At 41.7% G+C, this 24,340-nt stretch overlaps 1 protein-coding gene across 3 annotated transcripts in view; it reads right to left on the bottom strand.

Moving 5' to 3' along the window:
• The window catches only part of LOC118423737 (transformation/transcription domain-associated protein-like), a 230,878-nt gene that overhangs the window by 4,819 nt on the left and 201,719 nt on the right, over positions 1-24,340 (bottom strand). For all 3 annotated transcript variants that reach the window (XM_035831940.1, XM_035831939.1, XM_035831941.1), the window contains 6 exons: positions 14,153-14,260; positions 12,595-12,702; positions 11,917-12,033; positions 9,995-10,210; positions 9,259-9,400; positions 4,675-4,871 (listed from right to left, as the gene is read on the bottom strand). In XM_035831940.1, the coding sequence (XP_035687833.1) occupies positions 4,675-4,871; positions 9,259-9,400; positions 9,995-10,210; positions 11,917-12,033; positions 12,595-12,702; positions 14,153-14,260 (888 nt within the window). The remainder of the gene's footprint in view (positions 1-4,674; positions 4,872-9,258; positions 9,401-9,994; positions 10,211-11,916; positions 12,034-12,594; positions 12,703-14,152; positions 14,261-24,340) is intronic.

The following is a 24,340-nucleotide window of genomic DNA, read 5'->3' as shown; positions in this document are numbered from 1 at the left end:
CATTGAACTTTTGTAGTTTCAGAAATATCCTGGCACAGTTACAGACGTCTATGATCTATGCAAACTCACGTCAAAGCATCGCTAGCTCAGAAAAACGTCTAGAAAGTTGATCAAGTTGTGTCCCCTCAGTGTCACATTGAACTTTTGTAGTTTCCAGAAATATCCTGGCACAGTTTCAGATCTTCTATGCAAACTTGCGTCAAAGTTGATGAAACGGATTAAATTGTCCCCTCGGTGTCACATTGAACTTTCGTAGTTTCCAGAAATACCCTGGCACAGTTACACACAGAGTCATCGATCGTGGAGCTACGAGATAATCAGCTTTCCTGTCGGGATTATGTCATGGACGGCGTAATGCTTCATGAATATCACAACTTTCAAACCTTTCTCTTTCCCAACTTTTTTTTACTTAGAAATAGTGGTAAGATGTTAGGTATTGGATCTATTGAAAATGATTTGATATATCCTTATGTATTATTTCCTTTCAATTACTATTATGATCATAATTTTACATTTAATCCTTGTTACCTTATCTTATGTACCATTATGTTACCACTTCTCTGGGCCCCCTCGGAAATCAACACACTTTACAGATGGGGCCATCTAGATGTTTTTAAGATTGAATGCGGAAAGAAATACTTAAATTTTTAGCAACCTCCCCTCAGTGCTCATTAAATTCCAGGAACTTATAGGAATTTCCGGGAACAGCTGTAACAAACGGGGGTGACTGACCTGTACATATGTTTAGAAGCATTGCATAACCATATGTTATCATTATTATTACCTAATGGTAAGGTTCACAATTGCTAATATTAGCCTTGGTGTGTATCAATTATTGAGAAGTACCTTATTTGGTATATGTTGAGGCTGCTATTTTAAGACTAAACAAACAGGCTGCAATGTTGTTTTTAATTAGTATATAGTATATCTATGTCTGTAGGTCTATGTATGAATAAACCATTCTATATAACTGTAGTACTTAGTAGGTACAAGTCTGATATGCTATTAAGAGCTATGTCTATGTTGATGTAGGTTAAAAATCTAGTAGTAGGTATAATAAGTTACCACAAATAGCAGTAACGTCCCCATAGCAACTGGAAATGTTTTCAGAAGCAAAAGTGGCACTGACGAAAGAAAGTGTACGCTGTCTGCAATGTCTGACCGTTTCCAAAATCACATCCAGTTGCTTGAGTAACTGCTACTTGGTGTAGCCAAGGGTTGTAGCCAACACCCGTCCTTCAGTCCTTTGAAGGAATTTTGCAGCTGGGGACTGAAAAATTTTTTTGCCCATTCCGTCCTCTGTAATGGACAAAAACTATATGTAAAGTCAGCAAAGATATAAAAAAATGTCTTCTTGTGTAATTTGTCACCAAAGCAGATGAACAGCTTAGTCTACCAGCAAAATCTATACCTCAAAATGCAGGAAATTGGGTTTCAGAGGGTCTAGATTTCAAAATTTTTCAGGGGAGTATGCCCCCGGATCCCCTTACGAACGTTATGCCTTCAGGTCGACCTCTCGTTCTTTCTGATTCAAAATCAAGGGGACTGAAAATGATTTCAGGCTAGCTACAACCCTGGTGTAGCCTATTAAGAGCTCTATTTAAAAAACTTGTGAAAACTTATAACGGTTACCATCAAACAAGGGCCCTGCATCCTTGTGACAATGCGATCATTTATGCGCGACTCCAGGTGTTAAAATGCAAACGTTAACTTTTTCACAGAATCCCGTACGTGCCTGTGTGGGCCCGCGGCGGCTCGTTAGAGCGGTGCTTAACGAGGAAAAGGTTCTGAACACGTCTGTCTCTACCCATGACTGATGGGTCGGATTATAACTTGTCTGGAAATCATACAACATTCCTGATTGGCCTCGTTTAGGGGAGTCTGGGGCCTGAGTAACGGCATTCTGGGGTTCACATCCCCATAGCAACCGTAGAGACGGGACAAACAACAAGTAGTTAAAAACAAGCTACAAGCTACAAGTCCTGAAGACGTGCATCCAGCATTGCAAGTTTGACATTCAGACGACCCTATCATCGACATTATTGCACATATCTAATCAGATGCATGATAAAGACAACAAATGTTGTAGTCATAATTACCTGCATGTATGCAGGTATGGTTTTGATGCTGGTGGAAACTTTTCGGTAGCCGGGGATGTAGGGCGCTGTATCTCGTGAACAGATGGTGCGAGCACGACGATTTTTGGTACGTGGGTTGGGGGTGGTAGCCTGACACTCAGGTGTGATTTTGGGCCTCCTGGCGCTTGACCTTGACATTGAAGGTGGCATTTTTGGTGTTTTTGGGGCACTTTTGGCGCTGTGTGTCCGGAACGATACGCGCGATTGCGACGATTTTTGGTGCATGGGTGGGGGGTTGTTGCCTGTTGCCTAGGATTGACTTTGGGCCTTGTCGCGTTTGAACTTGACCCGGCAGGTCGAATTTTGTGTCCGGGAGGGGTGTTTCCGGAGTTATATCTTCTGAACGGCTGGTGCTGGCGCGATGATATTTGGCACATGTGTCGGCGGTGGCTGAATAATGCTCAATTTTGATTTTGGCGCCCTTGGTGCTTGAACTTGACATTTTAGGTTACCTTTTGTGCGGGCACGGGGCGTGCGCTGTATCTCCAGAACGCAAGGTGCCATTGTGTTGCCATTTGGTACGTGAGTTGTTTGTGGTGTCCTGGTGGTCAGGTTTGATTTTGGGCCTCCTAGTGCTTGAACTTGATACTGTATAGGTTGACCCTGTTTTAGTGTGGTTGGGGCATCCTCCCAATATCTGCTTGGTTTTAAAAACAGATTATGGTTGGGTGTAGAACCATCATCTGGCCTGGGCCACCTTCAATGTATCAGGTTACTTAGTGGCACTGACAGTTTGCCAGATGACGGGAGTGTGCCAGATTATATATCTGTTGGTCAGGTATAATTGGAGTTTGCTTATTACTCTTTGTGGTGTTTCTAGAGCTGTATAGTACTGAGTTTTAAGTTCCGGTACAAGTTCCTTTACCCTGTTGGCAATCATGGTTGAACTTGAACTTAAACAGAAGAAGATGCAATTTTCCAATGTGGAGGAGAACTGTATAGAGTGTGGGCATAAGAGAAAGGTATGTGTATGATTTGTCCTGTGTTTCTTTTTGTTTCTTTGGTAATGCCATTTCCATACTGTATACAGGTAATTTGTTGTTTTGGGCTAGTCATATTCGCTTGGTTTTTGGGCCTGCTTAATCTATGGTACAGGCAGGGTTAAGTGGTGGAGGCTTAGCTTTGTTCTGTTTTGAATTCAGTATCGTTTGTTGCATTTTGTCGCGGCAAATATATGATGAAATTCCCCTTCTAAGCAACTGCTCATTGGTTTGCGGGGATGTTTGCTGGGTGTTTGCTCTGACTACAACAGCTTCTGAACTTTTCAAAGCTTCCATTGCCAGCAGCTTGCCATCTATAAATGGGATTGACAAGGACATTTTTCATAGTAAATTGTGCTGTTAAATTTGGCTTAGATACTACAGGAGATTTAGGTTTGGGTTGGATGGATTGAATGAAAATATCATACCACCCTGGGGACTAACTGTTGCTGCTGCATGGGGGCTACCACTATTCATATTGTCTAATGTCTATGGAACTACAGATAAAAGTATCATTGGTCAAATTATGCGAGTAACATTCCGATGTCAAGTGAATAACACCCCAGAAATAAATCTTTAATGAATATCATTGGAAGAACACAAACCAAGGAGACTTAGCAGCTGCATTAGGTCAGTACATTGAAATAGGAAGATATTAGTATATCATGTGACAGAGTAACTACATGTGCATGGGCCATCTGAGACAAAAAAAGGTAGCGTCTCAACAACTTCAAAGTACTGTGGTTGGTTACATACTTAAGAAATCCAAAATAAGTAATGTTCATCCATGTCCAAACTTACAAATTCAGAAAATGGAATTTCAGAGTCAGACTTTTGCATGGTGCACAACCAACACGGTAAAAAGCTCATTTTTCCAACCACGTACCACAGACAAAAAGGCAAAAATACACAATAGGTCTACAGAAACCCAATACATTTCATGCAGGCCTGAGGTCTACGAACTCTTGTTAGATCTGTGAAGGAGGTATAACTGTTTTTGTGCCAAGACCTCAGCTTTTTACTGTATGCACATAATGATTATCTTCTTGTGCAAGTAAATGAAACTATACCTCATTAATATGCACATAATAATTTCCTTCTTGTGCTAGTAGAAGATGAGTTTGACCCTCATTATTGTGCGCATGATAAATACCTTCTTGTACCAGTTAATGAGATCATCCCTCATTAATATGCAAATAATAATTACCTTCTTGTGCCAGTAGATAAGATTGCACCTCATTATTATACGCATGACAATTACCTTCTTGTGACAATTAATGAGATCATCCCTCATTAATATGCGCATGATAATTACCTTCTTGTGCCAGTTAATGAGATCATCCCTCAGTAATATGCGCATGATAATTAATGCACATAATAACTACTTTCTTGTGCCAGTAGATGAGCTCGTCCCTCATTAATATGCGCATTATAATTACCTTCTTGTACCAGTAGATTAGGTCATTAATATGCGCATAATTATTACCTTCTTGTGCCAGTAGATGAGCTCATCCCTCATTAATATGCGCATAATAATTAATGCGCATAGTAATTACCTTCTTGTGCCAGTAGATGAGCTCGTCCCTCAGCACTGCCCTCAGCAGGCTGTCCAGTTTGAAGTTCGGTTGGACGAAGCAGCGCGCCGCGGCGATCATGCAAGACGTCAGCACCCCGCTCACGCCGATGGGCGTCAGGAAATCCGATATGTTCGGGGTCAGGCGGAATGGGACGGGGCGGTTTGCGTCCAGGTCTCCTGTTACAGGATAGAAACACAGTCAGCCACATCGGTATGAAATATGTACTCGGTACATAGAGTTTCAGGGAATGAATGTACAATGCCCAGTGATTGTCAAACTTGTACCAGTGACCATTTCTGCATAAAGATAATGTACCTTGTCACGTGCACTGTGAAAACTTTTTGGTGGTCTCTAAGACGAATTTTTTCCATTGACACATGTGTGCAGGCATTGAGAATCCTATCCACACAGACCAAAATTTATCATTCCCTTCAGCAGTCTTCTTCGACAGTTTTGACTGCACTCCAACTTGAAAAAAAAACAACACTTTTCCAACTCAAACTTCCCGTGGGTTTACTCACAAAGAAGTCTATCCAGAAAACAGCTTGCCAAACTCTATTGTAGTAAAAAGTCAGTAGAATTGATGTCCTGGGAATGTGATACAGTCACCCAGCCAGTTCCCTGCCTTGCGTGAAATACATTCTACTCTTACATGTATGAGACGGATATCTCCGATGTTATCTGCCCAGGAAATATTGCTACAGTCCCGGGAGGCCTGGAGATTTTCAGTGTGCTGATACAGTTCCACATTCTCTCATCAGACAGATATCATTCTGTCCTACCTGTGTCATTTTTTTTATATCTAGTTCCCCGGGGAAATTTTCATCACTCCTGAGTTTCTCACAGAAGATGCAGGGACTTAAAAACCAGGTCTGATGTGGGTTTAGATGTTCCATGTGTGATATTTCTAAGGGTAACTTTTCCTATCAACCAGATAGTATGACAGAAGTAATGGAAGTACTGCCAACAGTGTCAGAGATAGGAGATGTGTAGAAGAAGTACACTACATCATCTTCCCAACAGCTTTGTCATTCTCATCTAACTCCTGATGGAAATTGTCCTGTTCTTTGTACTCTGGAAACCAACTTTTCCTATCTATCACTAATAGTGGTAATGAACATAAGCCTAGCAATAAGAGATACAAATTGTGGTGGCTAAATTCCATAAAACATGTGAAGTCTAAACTCAGCGCTAGATACAGTAACTGTTGTTCATACTCCGAAAGCCAACTTGTCCTATCTACCATTGACAGTGGCAATCATAATAACCCTAGCAATAACAAATAGTGGCTTTACCCAGAAATAGGGTGCCTAAACTTTGCTTTAGACATATATCTTCATACATCGGAAACAGACTTTTCCTTCCATATCGATCTTCCGTTGACACTGGCAATGAAAATAACCCTAGCAATAACAAATAGGGTGCCTAAACTTTGCTTTCGACAAATTTTCTCATACATCGGAAACCGACTTTTCCTTCCATAACGGGAGGGGGCCATACTTCGACAGCCGTTCTAAGTGGATGCGCATGGCTTTTGTCAATGTACATTTTACAGTGAACTCATCAAAAACAAGTTAAGATCTTGTATGCATCCTTATAACTGTGATTGAAGCTGTACAGATATATATTTCATTTAACGGTAGCGTTCCGCACTGTACTTTGACAGCGCACGAAACTTACGGCAGGTTTTCGGCTTGCGTCCTAGCAGAACGTTCCAACACAAAAAAGGGGTCCAAACTCCGACATAGTAACAACCAGACCATCACCGTGCATTTTTAAACAATTTATGCAAATAGAATAGCACTAAAAGTCTTCATTATAATTTTTTTTGTATCAAATATGGGTCATATTATGTATTACGCGACTTTTTCAAATACGGTGTGTTAAACGTTTACCTGTCACGGTGAGACCAACTTGCCGCAAAACGGCAGCGCATTGTTACATTGAACTGTGATGGTATTTTCTTTGCTTTTCGGCTTCCTTGATTGCCTTTTCATCCTGTCTTTAGGCAGCAGCAATGGCTACAGGATTTTTAGTCGGTAGGGATCGATTTTTCTTGAATGTTTGTCGCTCTACGGACGGGTTGGCTGAGTTCAACGTGTTGAGCATCGCTCGGCCGCCGGCGTTCGTGATAGTAAAATGGCGGAGCCCCGACTGGGTGAACATTGTGGCATCATTTTAGCTCCGTTTATCCAACCCAGTTAAAGGGAAAACAGAACACAGGTATTATTTTTCGGAAGGCTAATAAACATCATTTCTATGTGTGGTGGTATTTTTTCACATGTCGTATTTTGCAAAGAATAATTCAAGAGTTTCCCGGGCCATGGTCTCGATACGTTCGCTCGTCAACTTGCACGGAAGGCGTCAAACTTGTGCAAGTTTTTCAATCGTTATCTGTGGGACTTGCTAACTTCTACACATACCCCGTCTTTGTAGTTATGTACAACAAGGTTTAGTCTACAGCTAGTTGTACTTCTTATGTGCAGGCATCTATGCATTTCTCCGCAACAATGATTTTTAAAACCTGTCGAAATTTGGACCCCTGTCGAAGTATGGCCCCCTCCCGTTACCTTCTGTTGACACTGGCAATGAAAATAAACCTTATGATAGCAATATTAACGTTATAACGTACAAAGTGACTCTCATCTCAGTACATGAGGTGTTGAATGTCTGCAGGAGATACAGCTGTTCAGCCAGTTTGTAAGATAACTTTTCCTTCCCTATCTTCAACTAACAGTGGTAATGGAAGTAATCCTAGTGGCTGGAGATAGCGGTGGTTCACAGGAACGCGGAGGTGATACCATCAGGGTTATCGGTCTTATATTACACGCACCACGGCGACCGGTGGGTGTCTCACATTACATCACTTCCTAGGCACATCCATACTAACTGTGCTGGGGAACATTGGGGGCCCCTATCTCAGCCTGGGCTCGTATATAGAGCTGTGAGGAAGATAAGCAGACGCGGGGAGGGAGTGTGCTGCAATACGTCACGGCTCACCCACTCAGGTCTGTGTGCGCCATGGGAATGGGAACCAACTTTTGAAAAATGACCTCCCCAAAAGTTTGTGAATAGAATACTCCCAGCAGAATTCTAATGCAGCATGAGTCCTTACCACACAATCTACATTTTTGTCATTTACTTCCCTATAGAAAACTTAGCCACAGGGGCGTTTGTCAGTGGAATCACCTTCCAATGACTTTAAAAATGGCTCCTAACATTGCAGCATTTAAGAGTATGATGAAACTGAGAGCTGACCTCTGACCTCACAACCGGAATGATTATGGATAACGGTCTTATATATTATTTGTATGTTATGTATTGTTGATATGACATGTAACCATGAACACTTTGAAATCTGTTATATCCAAACATCCTAGTAAGCATTATCTCTGTCAGCAGGGCTAGCCCTTTGTAATACAGTTGTAACGGCACTGAACTTTAATCCAACGCAACTTTAATCCAACACTTTTCAGAACCCATCTGTCAGTCAAAAACTAGCTCCGGTTTGCAAATTCTTTTGAGTGCTTTACAAGACCAGTAAGGTATACAACTTAAAACCTTGTAAGTTTGAGCTCACAAAGATCGCATGTTACAGCGACAAGTTAATCAATCTTCTGGTATGTTTTCATCTGTTAATCAAGCCGTGGGAAGAGGGCAGCGATTGTAATTTCAAGCAACACTACTCTTCGTCCTCACATTACACAATCATCATCACAGTAAATATAGTGAAATATCAATAAACTGTCCATCCAACACAACCAACATGCCTTGAAGTATCCCTCTTTAAAGTACAGGGCCAGGCTTTGTTACACAAATTCAGTGCAAATCCGAACACGCGCCATTTTGAATCATATTTCAGCACGCCCCTTCACCCCTATTTTTGAAAGTGATCACATCCAAAGGCCAGTAGGACGGATCTCACTGGCGATACCAACAGCCCCCACATGGGGGACGTGCTGTAGGGAGTTTGTACTGTGTTTTGCGGGGATATTTTTTGGGAACCATTCACAAACAACGTATTTTGCCACCATTTGCTGACCAAACAACGGATGAAAAGTTTCATAGAACGTCATAACTGTGTAGTGGAACAGCAGAACGGATTTGCCGCTGGTTGATGTATTTTCGGGCCGTGTTTTGATCGCTGCTATCAGCAGTTTACTGACATGCCGATTTGCCAATTTAACCTTGAGTAAGTGCCTGCCGATTGATACAAATTTGTCGTTGTAAATATGAAATCCATAGATAAACAGCCTTATTATATTATTGTGTTGGATTAAAGTTCCACTGGGAATAGAATCCCAAAGGACTTGCTATCAGTTACACTGTCTTTGAAATGTTATTTTCTCGCGACACAACAGAAAGTGGCAGACCAATGCATGTGTAGCAATGGCCGGGGAAACATAGTAAACAATGCACTAAATAGTTTCCAGAATGCGCTAAAGCCCGCTTGTTTATTTATGGTTCAGTTTAGAATTTGTTGGAATGTGTTGGATTAAAGTTCAGTGCCGTTAGCTACAGGCTAGTTGTCCTGACCAGGAAAACCTTGACTCCTGAACTGACCTGAAGCATCGTTGATGTCGAACCGGAAGTACGAGGCGTGCAGCTGTCCGCAGTCCTGCGCCACGTACAGCATCTCGGGGTTCAGCCGCGTCAGGTGGAGAACAAACTCCACAAACCCCATCAGAGCCAGCTGCTGCGTCAACTGTGGGAGGGGGCAGACATGTTAGAACTGCCAAGGTCAACTGTGGGAGGGCGGCAGACATGTTAGAACTGTCAAGGTCAACTGTGGGGAGGGGAGTAGACATGTTAGAACTATCAAGGTCAACTGTGGGAGGGCGGCAGACATGTTAGAACTATCAAGGTCAACTGTGGGAGGGTGGCAGACAAGTTAGAACTATCTAGGTCAACTGTAGGGAGGGAGACAGACATCTTAGTAGGAGGGGGGGCAGACATGTTAGAACTATGTGAAGGTCAACTGTGGGAGGGGGGCAGACATGTTAGAACTATGTGAAGGTCAACTGTGGGAGGGGGGCAGACATGTTAGAACTGTGTGAAGGTCAACTGTGGGGAGGGGGGCAGAAATGTTAGAACTGTCTGGGTCAACTATAGGAGGTGGAAGTAACGTTGGGTACAGCCCTTGTTTTTGATAGGTTTTACTGTAAAATGCGTGATCATGCAAAAGCCATAAGCTTTTGATAAATCCGTATGATTTTCCTAAAGTGGAAGTAGTCCATGCCATTGGGGAAGGTGTGGGGGGAACAAGTATTGATCCATTGATTGATAAATTGATCCGTACCATTTTCCTGAAGTGGAAGTAGTCGGTGGCGTCAGGGAAGGTGTGTCCTGCCCACTCCTTGAGCATGGTGCGGGGCACCATGTTGGTCTGCACCTCCTTCAGGATGTCCCTCAGCACCTGATGACTCGCCTGCGCCCCGCGAGCCTGCACCATCAGCAGACGCTCGTAGTACCGCGAGATCGGAGCATCGTGCTCCAGCATCTTCTTAGCACACCGCTGGAGAAGGAGGAGAAGAGAACACTGGCATGAGGCCCAATGTCTGATTGATTGATCAAATTGACTGGCATGAGAATCATAAGAGATTCATAAGCTTATGGACTTATTATTATTATTCTATTACAATTATTATTATTCTATTACTTATTATTTGACCTTTTTACCAACATGTTTGAAGGGGTCTCAATTCTTTTCTGTTGTGTCAGCTGTATATTATAATATAACCTTGCAAACACACACACACATGTCAACACACACACAAACAAACATCTTCTTAGCACACCTCTGAGGAAGGAGGAGGAAAATCAGAGACAAGCAAGAGGAGAACATGGTAGAGGGAGGAATAGGAAAATTACAGACAGCCATGAGGAATGTAGTTGGTTGACTCATTGATGAACATGAGGACGTCCTAAGCTTCATAAATGGACTTGTCATTGTACTAACGGCACTGAACTTTAATCCAACGCAACTTTAATCCAACACTTTTCAGAACCCATCTGTCAGTCAAAAACTAGCTCCGGTTTGCAAATTCTTTTGAGTGCTTTACAAGACCAGTAAGGTATACGACTTAAAACCTTGTAAGTTTGAGCTCACAAAGATCGCATGTTGCAGTGACAAGTTAATCAATCTTCTGGTATGTTTTCATGCTGTTAATCAAGCCGTGGGAAGAGGGCAGCGATTGTAATTTCAAGCAACCCTACTCTTCGTCCTCACATTACACAATCATCATGACAGTAAATATAGTGAAATATCAATAAACTGTCCATCCAACACAACCAACATGCCTTGAAGTATCCCTCTTTAAAGTACAGGGCCAGGCTTTGTTACGCAAATTCAGTGGAAATCCGAACACGCGCCATTTTGAATCATATTTCAGCACGCCCCTTCACCCCTATTTTTGAAAGTGATCACATCCAAAGGCCAGTAGGACGGATCTCACTGGCGATACTATTACAGCCCCACATGGGGGACCTGCTGTAGGGAGTTTGTACTGTGTTTTGCGGGGATATTTTTGGGGAACCATTCACAAACAACGTATTTTGCCACCATTTGCTGACCAAACAACGGATGAAAAGTTTCATAGAACGTCATAACTGTGTAGTGGAACAGCAGAACGGATTTGCCGCTGGTTGATGTATTTTCGGGCCGTGTTTTGATCGCTGCTATCAGCAGTTTACTGACATGCCGATTTGCCAATTTAACCTTGAGTAAGTGCCTGCCGATTGATACTAATTTGTCGTTGTAAATATGAAATCCATAGATAAACAGCCTTGTTATATTATTGTGTTGGATTAAAGTTCCACTGGGAATAGAATCCCAAAGGACTTGCTTTAAGTTACACTGTCTTTGAAATGTTATTTTCTCGCGACACAACAGAAAGTGGCAGACCAATGCGTGTGTAGCAATGGCCGGGGAAATATAGTAAACAATGCACTAAACAGTTTCCAGAATGCGCTAAAGCCCGCTTGTTTATTCATGGTTCAGTTTAGAATTTGTTGGAATGTGTTGGATTAAAGTTCAGTGCCGTTACTCCTTTTACCAACATGTTTGAAAGAGTCTCAATTGTTTTCTGTTGTGTCACACACACAAACATGCACACACACACACATACACACACACACACACACACAAAACACACAAACACGCACGCATGCACACACACACACTCAGGCGAACCACAGTGTTTGTTATGACTGTAATGATACCTGTTTGTAGATGGAGAGAAGTGAGAGGGAGGAGGGATTGTCCTCCACCAGCCTCATCTGGGGCGACACTGCCACCACACGCGGAACCGTGAACTGCAGGTTACGTCGCGCCGTTTCCTGGGAAACGATAAAACATCTGCTGTCAGTAAAAGGTTACGTTAATGACATAAAAAATTTGGCATATCCGTGACAGTGGAACATCTCTATAATAATGATAATATTTTTCATACACGTACATATAGAATACAACACGGTGTATTCCGTATCACCCAAGGTATCAGCCTGACCGCGGGTCGGATCGCCCTCCGGCCTTCGTGCGATCCGACCCGCGGGAGGGCTGGGACCGAGGGTGATGCGGAATTCACCATGATGTATTTTATTTATGTCATACCCACCTGAGAAAACCCATGTTTTGATGTGAAATGCGCCAAAAGTTGAACAAATTTGGTGCCCTCGAACCATAAGTGTTGCAACAGCAATGTTCCAACGTCCGAATCAGGCATTCGAATTGCCAATCGAGCCGTATTCGGCCCGCTCGAAACAGTTTGATTTACTCGAATGGAGCCTGTGTGATACGCCTTTCGAACCTGTGTGATACGGAAAGTACGGCCCGGTCCGGAACACCCGTATCGAACGTTTTCGCGTCACAGGTATGACATAAAAAACTGTACGAAATACCTTTCTCTTCTCCAGGAAGTGGTTGAGCATCCTGAGCAGCTGCAGTACCCGTTCCTCCCGCCGGGAGTCGCTCAGGCACGCATCGTTCATCACCAGGTACGGGTAGATCTGTGCAGGGGTACGGGGAGGGTGAACAGCTCAGTCATCAACCAAATATTTCCTCACACTTTCCAACCTTACTCGCTAAACAGGCGTACGGCAAGGGTGCGTCAGTACTCACTCATCAACCACATATACCGCACAGAGCTGTTCACATTACTTTCTGCTTGCTCTAAAGACTTTGCTACTCTCTGTTCGATAGATAAATTTAACTACATTCTGGGAGGCGATAATCCTCACTGCAAGTAGGCAAATATATCCACGATTGTTTATACCGTAGAACCAATAGTGTAAATGACATGCTAGACCCTTTATGTTGATGTATCCATACCAATAGATATCCATATATATGTGTTTAATTGTACTGTTGTTATACATGTGGACCTTACGAAAGTCGCTGTACTTTTGTCGTGTCAATAAAGATTGTTATACCAGTACACGTACCCTTACAGTCAAGCATACAACAAAGGCGAATAAGTCACTCATCAAACAAATATTTCCTCAAACTTTCCTCCCTTCCCTCTCCTGTTCCTCCCAATACACCCCTCCTCACACAGATCACTGAATCTGACTTTCATACCAGTCCCAAGGACAAACTTCCCCTGCTGAAGGTGACCTTGAGACCAAGGTGACCTCTGTCCTGACCTGCCCCCCTCCCCAAGCTCACCGTCATCATCAACAGACCCTCCAGGGAAACTCAAGGTCACACAGGGGGGTACATTTATCCTCAAGGTCAGAAGACCCTTCCTCAGTTCTTGGTCATCTGGTGACTAATCTAAGCCCATTAGGTCAAAGATTTGGCCCTTTATTCCTGAAGGTCACCTGATTTTCCTTGTTACTGAGAGACTTATTGATTCAGGTTCAAACAAAGGTGACATTAGGGTTCAAGTTCAAAACACCCAGGCTCAGTTCCTAGTTATTTCCTCACTAAGTATTTTCTTCCACCTGAGACTGGGTGAACAGGGGTTTGATCGACATTCTAAATTTTTTCCACTCACAGAGCAATTTGTGCTGGAAGTGGTTTCCCATGTCTGTCTGGGGTTATGTAAGACCTGATTGGCCGTCAGGGGTCTGAAGGTCAGGGTTAGGGTCAGACTGGGCATTCGAGCTGGCAGTGGGAACTGGCAGATCATCTGATCATAACTGATCCACAGCTGGGGAGGGCTCCAAAGTACGATCATTGTAGTGCTGTACTTGGTCTTCTTGAAATCTTACTTTCCTGGAAAATTTTGGTCCATGTAATTTGCAGACTTTTCTAACGTTAGAAGGAACAGGTAGCTAGGGTCTTAGCTTACCCAGTTTAGCAAAATTTGTACAGTTTTTTAAATCTTTGTTTCTGTTTTTGTATCTTTTGTCCTGGACAGACGGATGTATGTTTGGGCCCACTAGCAGTTTGTTTGATAACGAACTCAAAACCAAGTGAAGACAGTGCACGGAAGACAGGGCAGACAGAACTCACCTTGCCGTTGTGCCCGCGGATGTAGAGTCGTCGGGCGGCGGTCCCGTGTTTGTGAACGATCTCCACGCGAGGCAGGAATTTGGCGATCTTGATGTAGTAGTGGTTGTGCTGTAAGGGGACAGAAACATTGGTTAGAGATCTCAGAGAAGAAACATTGGTTAGAGATCTTAGAGAAGAAACGTTGGTTAGAGATCTCAGAGAATAAAACATTGGTTAGAGATCCAATACGATGTACATTTGTAAGAAGGACAGGTGGCATAACACATTTATTTCAGTTCCATCAAATTTAAACAGACTGTGTACAAAAATGTATATACAGAGACTATTTTCTAATCTTGGTGTGTGTGCAAGTTGTTCCCATTGGTACTGGTTTTCCCTCCATTCATACAAACATACCGACAAAAATGACTGCATTCCTCATCCCAAGACATACATTGTACCTATCTGTGTATACTTCTTAAACTGAAGTTAAAAATAAACTAAGTGTCAATTATGTCAAGTTACAGAACACTGCCCTTGGTGCTGAATGTCCTTCAATTCGTACAACACATACGAAACCTGCTGCATTGTAAGTCAACAGCTGAAACAGTTCTGTGTCACAGTTACCGTACTAAAACATTGGAGAAAAGTTCTAGTAGTCCTTTTCATAATTGGTAAAATTGCGCTGACATCATGCCAAAGTTAACTGTTAAGTGGACTACTTCTGGCTCACAGTGGAGACTGACTAGTGAGAAATGAGTCAGCAGTTGAGTGCTATAATTTGCACTCGTTATCAGCGTGATTACAGAAAACTACAGGAAACATCACAAGCAACTTCTCACAACCATCTCCAGACCAAATTTTCATCACAACATTTTTCTTTCGTCTCATCACAGCGGTATGAGACCCGCGGGAGGGGGGCGGCTCACGGCGGCACTAACTGCCGCCTCTAATGGAGATGGATGAAAGATGCCATGCATACTGATCGGTGATAAACCGCTCGCACATATGCCGGCCGGCTTTACTGGCTATAAACACTCTCCCCAGGCCACATGGAGCTATTTTCTGGGTTCTGCCATTCTAAAAAATGATGCAGAACTCAGGAAGATCAACAACAAAAGTTTTTTTCTTTGTTCTCCAAACTTAATACTAAAATGCTAATTTGGAAATTCAACAGTTATTGCTACAAGAAAACAGATTCTGATTCTTTTCCTAGAGGTCATGAGGGAGGTAAGGGTCAGATAAAATATAACAGAGATACAGATTACATCGAAGAATAAATTTGTTTCTTCTTAGCATTCTGTTTTCATCATTACCGCTCGTCAAAATCTGCTTCAAAGTATCTAAGAACCAGGAAAATAACCTGGTTCGTCCCCAGATAAAATCTGGCACATACGCCAGCCGGCTTTACTGGCAATAAAACTCTCGCCGATAAAATCTCCCGCACGACGCGCGCTCCCGCAGTGACACCCGGATAAAGAGAGCTTCGACTTTTTGTCAACCTCAGGAAAAATAATCAATCCGATAACAACAAAGGCGAAGGTAATAAGCACTGAGAAGGAGCGTGGTAAACCTCTAACGAGCTGCACTCATCAGTTAGTATCCCGAAAGTCATTGTCCACATTTCAAGGGCGAACTGTTGGAAGCCTACGTCTAAATTTGTTATTTGATACACTGTTAAGCTTTACTTATTGCTCGAAAGGGTCTGCGTCCCAATATTTTTTATCATATGACATCAGGGCTCTAGCCAGCGTCCGTTTTTCCGTCAATTGGCGGAAATGTGCTGCGTCTGACGGAAAAATTTTAAAACCAATCCGTCAACCTTGATAGACAAAAATCCTTGGTGGAAGCTCCAGGCGGCTTGGGGACGCTGTCCACGGCCGTAAAAGCCACACACTGTTTGTTTTGCTATTGTTATGATTGTTGACAATGTGTGTCGGCGCCCTTTCGCATACGATAATCTCATTAAAACCCGTTTTTCAAGGTCTCAGTTCAGTCCTTCTAATTAATTTTCGCGGTTTTCGCGACGATTGTAATTGGCTGACGGAAAAAAATTTCGAGCTGGCTAAAGCCCTGTATGACATCATCTTATTTTTTGTCGATAATCATGCTAAAATCAATACTTTATGGGCAGGCAATACGGAGGCTGGAGTTCAACGACCCTAAAGGAAATTTATCATTTGTTCCTTAAGAATACAGGGCAGGCCTAGGAAAATTAATATCGCGTTCCAGATCACAGTCCTGGAAAATATTGGATCAGTAAGAAGGGATTTTCTATCATCATCAGCAAGAACTAGTACATCTTAACTGAATTGTACCAGGCCACTGGTATTTTCAACATTACATTGTAACTACATGTGTAGAATAAGATAAAAAAAAGGCCGAGCCAACTATTAAGGGAGGGGTTCCTGATGTGAAGAAATCCTGGCATCATGCTGATGAAAATGATGCTGTACAAGCAAAATTACATATTATTTATCATATGAAAAAGAAGTACGATAATTATCTTTGCATTGTTTTCTTACATTAACTGTTCGGATCCTAAACCTGCGTGAAATACTGGAAGTCTGTAAGAAAATTCTGCTTTTTCAAAATTTCTGAGATGTCAGCAGTCGATCCAAAAAAGAGGTTATTTGAATTTGACAGTAAGTTTTTGCCAGGTTCCGCAGAGAAACTGGAAACAAGCCATTTTGTTTCCTCGGCCTTAGCAAGGTGCCATCTTTTAAGCCAAGAGATTTATACTCCTCGCTGCTGGGGTGTCCAGAAGGTTTCTCTATAATCAGCTTAGAAGCAGCAGGAGCAGTTTAAGTCTATATTTTAGGTGGCAGCAACTCGAAAATCAGATCTAAACTTTAATATATCTTTCGACAAGCTTTTTTGAAAAAGACATTTCAGCTGCAACAGCTGACTTTGTACTTTGTACAATTGTTGTGCAATAAAGTTATGTAACTGTAAATATGAAGAAATGAAAAAGTCTGACTCCCTCTAATACTAGTAGATCTTTTTAGTCTATATCATTCAACTATTCCTTTTTAGGCTACATAAGTCAACTACTTGTTTCTGATCACTACTAATTCTCACAATACTATCATGCATGGGTAATTTACAACTTTAAAAACCTTTTAAAGACATAAATATCATATTAGATTAAAAAAAAAAGTAATACCTTAAAGTTTCTCACTGAAGAAAATGGTAAAAGTTTTTCATGGTCCCTTGCGAAAAATTTTCAGCGTTCCAATTTCCTTGGCTAATCAGAATAAAGGTATCGAGTGGGTGATCTTAGATAAGAAGTGCCTTGAAGCAAGAGCCAAATTCATCGCCGTCTTAGATCCATCTTTTTATTTCAAGACGCGAGAGCCTTACTTCTGATAGAGTCTTAGATTGAACTTCTTATGTTCAAAGCGCAGGATGAAAGGAATCCCCACTCCTGGTGACAGTGAGGAATGGACACATTTTTACTCATTTACGGGCAGAGACAAAACCGGGATCCAATTTCCGAGTCCCGTTCCCCGAAGAAAAAGCGGGTTTGTAATGAAGTCGGCCGGCTCGAAGGGAAGTCTCCTCTTCCATCTCCACTGGATCAACTTTTAATTGGTTCCCAACAAAGTTAAGACCTTCTTTCTTAAGAAAGAGAGACAATCAGACAAACTTCTCCAAGACTTCTCAAACTTCCTTGTGTAAATGTGACACACATGTAAAAGTCACACCAACTCTTTTCTATGCATCTCAGATATTTGAAAGTAAGAATTAAGAAAGACTTAGGGGTTTTCTTTAATTTACACAACCAGTTTTTCTCACCTGCTGACATTTCGATGTCTGTCAGACATTTTCCTCAGTGCTTCTAACTGGAGTTCTGCTTCTCGCCGCTATATGACTGAGCTTGTACACCCTTTTTTTGGAACTATGAAAGAGTAAAACTTGGATTTGACTGATTCACCCCTAAAAACTGTGAGTAGCCAATTAGACTTTCTTTCAGACTCTTTGTTTATGTTCAATTTCCAAAACAACGCAAAATTTGAAAAGAGATTCCCAAGATTTCTTCTTAGACAGCTTGACTTGATTCACTCCCAACTACTATTAGACTTTCTCATAGTCTGTCATTATATGTAATGTATTAAGAATTGGCATCTGTAAGGCATGGATGTATAATAACGGATTTCACCATTAAGAGAAGTTAGACAACACAGAACTTGAAAGCTTATCTTTCATTCGTTCTCACCAGACAAAGTTAAAATATTGGACACAGAGCTAATCTTTTTTGCTAGAGGGATTAAAGAAGCCATCTACATCAGAGCTTTACAACCATCCCTGAACAGAGATGGTTGCCATGGACTTCCTGCAACTTTTGATCCACTGCTCACGTGTTCTATCTGCATAACGTGACGTCACGGCAGCGGTGGATTGTTAATTCCTTGACAATTAAAGACTGGAGCTGTTCAGTTGACAATTTGGGTGAGTCCAATTTTTGTGTTGGATATTACAGTTAACTAATTCAATAACACAGCACCCTAAATATGATCCGGAAAAGCAGCGGGTATGTGGGACTGACGACGTGCGACGTCACAGCAGTATGATTGACAGCACGCTACAAGGGCACCTGACGCTTGCCCTGACAAGCTAATCAATTCATCAATCAATATCTGACTCGTCCCAGCAACTTATCAATAAATAAATCAATATCATAGTTAATCCCCTTCACCCCACCAGGCAATGATCGAGAATTGGTCTCTCACAACAACGGGCAAATGAATAAATTGACATTGAAATGGCACCTCTAAGTCTAAGGCCATAGCAACCATATTATATTATTTTTCTGATGAATTAGCAAAATAAGTCTGAACTGAATTAACTAACACGAAGAAGAGACCGGGTTATTTGGTCTTTAACAACACCAACTTAGGTACTCAGGCTATCACAACACCGGGTGAGTCCTTTGACATGCTGAGATATGGAGACATTGATGTCACCTCTCTGAGGATGAACTGAACTCCTTAAACAAAAACTCCCAATGCTCAACAGTGATGCATAACACAACGCCAAAGAAGTAAAGGATTGCTCCTTATTTGACAAAGACTGGAGTTTCTTTTTTTAAAAACCAGAGGTCAACTGATTGAACGATTTCCACCAAAACGTTCCGACCCTTCTGGTAGGTTCTTTGATATTCCAAAGGTGTGGCTCTCCTTAACCACAAACCCCCGGCTCTGTGTTTCCCCTGATTTACCACAAAACCTTTACCACTTCCCGCAGCAGTAACTCTCCTGAACTGCTCACAGTTTACAACCCTAAAGCTCCCAACAGCACTAAGTCTCTGAGCACAACACTTCCAGTTTACAACGCAAGTTCACCACCGCACTAAGTCTCAGAGCACAGCACAGTTTATTACTTAATGGCAGCTTCTGCTGAAGTGTTGATGGGATCTTGGCAGTTTACGGTAAGGTTGGCGAGTTATCGGTGTTGTGCATCTGTGACTGGGCAGGGTCACACTGTTGTAACACCTGCACGGTACTGTACATCTGTGACTTGACACTGTTGTAACACCTGTACAGAGTAGGCAGATCCAGCTGGAGATGCACACTGTCCAGGCAGCTAAAATCAGGAGAAACCAGACTCATGCGCATGGCAGAAGAAAAGCGGATCCTATGAAAAGAACTGCACGTGGCAGAGACTGTCATTCTCATATAGGACTGTTTAGCCACAGTCAACGCTGTGAGGCTGATATCTTCGGCCCCGTCGGAAAAACAACTTTTTTGCAATTCTTTCCAAGTTTGACTTTCTTCTACTAGTTCTAGATCTGTCTTTATTAAGTCACAAACTGCTACCTAAAGCTTGCCTTTCTGGGATTTGTAACTACAACTTTCAGACCCGCACAGTTATTGCACGTTGGAACCTTAACGACAGTTTCTATTAAACACTTCAAGCTGCCAGTCATGCTGATATATGCAACACGTCTTTCTCCTTTGTAAAATTCTCATCCCTTCAAAGCTTTATCAAGTTTGAAATATCTACATTGTAACTTTTATAATCTCTTCTGCTCTGTAAAAAAAAACTTTCTGAACCCTTCAAACTCGATTCTGAATGAAATTTTGACATCAGTTTCTTCCAGCTTTAAGTCAATTTTGCTACTTTATGAAAGTTGTCATAAGGAGATTATCCTGTTCCTACTTGATCCGTTCCAAGATGTTCTCTTGACGTCCATTTTTCTTCTGGCTTTAATAATATGAAATTGCCAATATCTCTCTATATGAAGCTTGTCTTTCTATGCTGAAGACTGCTTAAAGTTTGTATTTTCTTGATCTGTAGATGGAAAACTTAAAGCCACTTTCTTCTGGCTTTATTAAATCTACACTGCCAATTCTTATTAAACTTCTTTATCTGTGAGTTTTCCTTGTCAGAATCTCCCTCTTGATAAGACATTCTGCACACTTCTTAAGAGTTTAAGACACTTCAGGAGACATGAGGAAAGATGTCTCTCCGGCCCCGTTTGAAAAACAACTTTGTCAGTCGCTACAATATCGCACTAATTAGTGATTAATTCGAGGCATCCCGGAGCGATGCCAGAACTGCAGAAGCCTTAATTGCACCGAGTCTGTGGGTCTCCTGGGTGGGGGACTGCTTAGGGCCACTTCAACACATCTTCTGGTTTCTCAGACGTATTCAAGAATTTCGTAGAGTATTTTCCCAGAACTATCGTAGAGTGTAATTTTTTATCAACAAGCACAGTAGGGGCATCTTCTCTTGATAGTTTCAAAGAACCCTGTCTTGCAGATAGATGTGCAAAAGTTAGGTGTAACAGATTGTTCAGTATATTATAACCAGCTGCTGCCGCGCTGCGTGCCTTCAAAGCTGGTGTGTTATGCCAAAGGGCGGTTAAACCAGATATAAAGATACAGAAGAAAATAGGAAGCAACAGAACAAGATAAAAAATATGGATGGGGGGAAACAAAAAAACTGCAAAAATCTAGGAGCACCTGTGCCCCTTTGCCTCTGCTTTCAAGTTTATCTCCCAGTTCAAGAAGGTCACTCAGGGGGTCCGATAAAATCTGGACTATGTGGACAGCTGGTCACCATACGCAGGATTCTTAATGCTTGCAGGAAAAATTACATAAGAGACCACCAAAAAGTGTTCAATTCGGCCAGGTAGTCCTTTGTGGTCACTTGTAAAGGTCTGACTATACTTAAATTTGAGAACCAACAAATTAAATTACAGTGGCCTGAGCTAGGAAATCAACATAAGAACAGAATCTAACAAGAGCTATCTAACCTCTTTGTTTCTTTTCCAGTAAGAAAAATATAACAGCAAAACATCCGCCGATAAAGATTAGACATCCAGGTACTGTAATTCCTGATTTTTTCACTGTACTTTTATGTTCACGGTTTTCACGTTGATGACTGTAACGTGAACTTATCATTACTGATAACAAATAATACATGAGACTTTTTAATACCCACCTGCTGCCACCGTGAACATTTAGTTCCGAGAACAAGTTAAATTTTCTCACACCGTGAAAGTTTGGTACCGAGAAGACAAAGTGAATTACAGTAATAAGATACGCGAAATAACAGTTCCTCAAGGATATAGTTTCTGATGAGAATCAGTGTACATCTCTCCGCCACCCTGTATACATGTGTCTTGTAGTTTTACAACCATCCCTGATTGCTTCTCACTAATTAATTCTAGCCCTCTCACGAGTAATAAACCACTTAACGAGCCCTAGCTCTAACGAGCGTCAGAACTGCCAGTCACAGCGTCCGCGCGGGAGAGACTTGCAGGGGTTCGTGACGTCCTCGGGACGGGAGTTTCAGGGCGGATAACGATCAACATCCTTCAGTGGGTGCTTCTCTAAAGCTTTCAGTACTTTTTTATTTTTTTATTTATCTATCTTCAGACAGGTGGGTGGCCCCTTCAGCTTATTAGAAGCTGGTTTCCAAGGGGGCCCAGTTACCACATGTACATGAATAACAGAGCAATACGTGTAACCATCAGTAGCAGACAACCTGAGGACAACAAACAATATATACAAATAAACCGAAGCGTCCTTTACCAAAACAGTGGTCAGAAGTCAACCAAAAACGTCAACGGTGGAGGTCAGAGGTCAGTGTGCTGCAGTATGTGTCTTAGGGCAGCTGTAAACTGCCATAGTACTCAGTAAACGATCCTGTACTCATCTTTGTATCATGTGGACTACAAAGGATTGCATACCGAGACTGCAGCTCAAATGCTGAAGTATGGAATAAAGTAAAGCAAAACTGTACAAAGTTCTGTATGATTCACCTCCTAACGACAGTAAAGAAAAGAAAGTAAAACAAAACATTGGTCTGTACAAAGACCTCCTAACAACATTGAAGAAATGAAAATTTAAGTGGTATGGCAACATGACACAGACATCTTACTAGCCATAACTAGCAATATCATGCAGGAAATTGTCCAGACAGAAAGAAAGAGGGGTAGACAACAGAAAAGATTGGAGGAATATCAGAAACTAGATAGAAATGACACTAAGAAAAACAGAAAACCGCAAAGGATAAAGAAAACCGGTTGCCAGATCTTCTATAGTGCCCCAATGCCTAAATATCTAGATTGAGGAACATTGAAAAAAGGCTCAAGTGAAGTTTCAATTCTGAGATACAGGAAATATCATGAGAGCTTCAATTCTGGTTAGAGGGAGCATCTTTTAATTGTACCTCTGCAGTCTCAGGAGTTTTCCTACCGTCGCATTCACCTGTACAAACTATGTTTCTATAATGCTCTGATAAACGCACTTCGGAGCATTTCACAGTAGGGGGGATAACAAGTTTTGCTGTTGGCAATTTGTCAAACCGATGTAATTATCCAACAACCAACAAGAGAAATTTATGAGAGGATCGTTTCATGAATTGTGAATAATTGATGCCCCTGCCAGAGTCACTGCCATCATATGAAGAAAATGCACATCTACATGCAATAACAGAACAGCTGGGCGGTAGCAATTCAATTCCTAGGTTTTCAGCCTTACAAATACAAAGAATATTGAGAGAAAATCAAAGTAATTTACTGTTATAGTTTAAATTTCCTTCATTTTATCCCTCTCATTGTAATCTAGATTAAAAAAGGGAAGTTTCAAGTTTCCATAGGATGTACATTGTATGTATGACTAAGTATACTTGAATATTAGTATCATGAGTATAGTTAACAAGAAACATTTCATTTCCATTTTAGTGTATCTTTACAACTGACTGATCCTAACTGTCCCCTGCAATTAGCATGGCATGGTGGTTTGACCAATGAGAGAGTGCCTTTATGTCCATCAAATATTTGCATTTTTAGTGGGCAGCATCTTAAATCTTTTATCTGATCTAAATATAACCGTAAGCAGACAGAAGGAATCATTATTCACAATAATTGGACATTCCCTAGCCTCTAAACAAAGCCAGGATTAATGTGTCTATTCGCAGACTCGTTACAGAGTTATCCACAAACCCGCAGCCAGTATCAGTTTTGGCACCTCTCCTTGGTGCTGAACACTTTCTATCCACAAGGGATATTGGAGTTTTCTTTTACACAAGCAGTAAAGTCTCAAAAGCTTAGACAACGTTTCCATGCCTACATGCATCAGACATCTTCCTCAGAGCTGTTTCTCACCGCTACATCTTACCACTGCATGTAGGTGGTGCTTTTGTGGTGAGACCACAATCCCAAACGTGGCTAAAACCATTGACAGGTTGGCTGTGGGTGCCAAAAAGCAATTACTCTACCAGAAGTTGGACATGATATATATATTTTTTTCATCAGTGACACTGGAGAGATCTTGTTGTATCCTAACTATGAATAAAAATTCATATGCAAAGGAGACAATTTGTAGTACTCCAATAGAAAACAAAGTTAAGAAGAAGTTGATACAAATGAGGTGATGCGGCCCTTCTATACTCTTCTGCCCATTGACCAGACTACCCAAACCCATCAAACAACAACACAACCCTTCTACCACCCAGTCTTACACTTCTATACTGTCCTGTGCATTGACCAAAACCCACCAAACTACAACACAACCCGTCTACCAAACTACAACACAACCCAACTTCTACCACCCAGTCTTACACTTCTATACTGTCCTGTGCATGGACCAGGCTACTGAGAGACCATTGAGAGACCGAAACCCACCAAACCACAACACAACCCTTATACATGTATACCATCCCAGTCTTACGGCACCTGTAGGCAGGAGAATAAAT

Source organism: Branchiostoma floridae, chromosome 10, assembly GCF_000003815.2.
Source record: "Branchiostoma floridae strain S238N-H82 chromosome 10, Bfl_VNyyK, whole genome shotgun sequence".
In the NCBI taxonomy this organism is placed as follows: Eukaryota; Metazoa; Chordata; class Leptocardii; order Amphioxiformes; family Branchiostomatidae; genus Branchiostoma; species Branchiostoma floridae.
The sequence above is the reverse complement of the archived record's forward strand: the minus strand, read 5'-3'. Positions and strand labels throughout refer to the sequence as shown.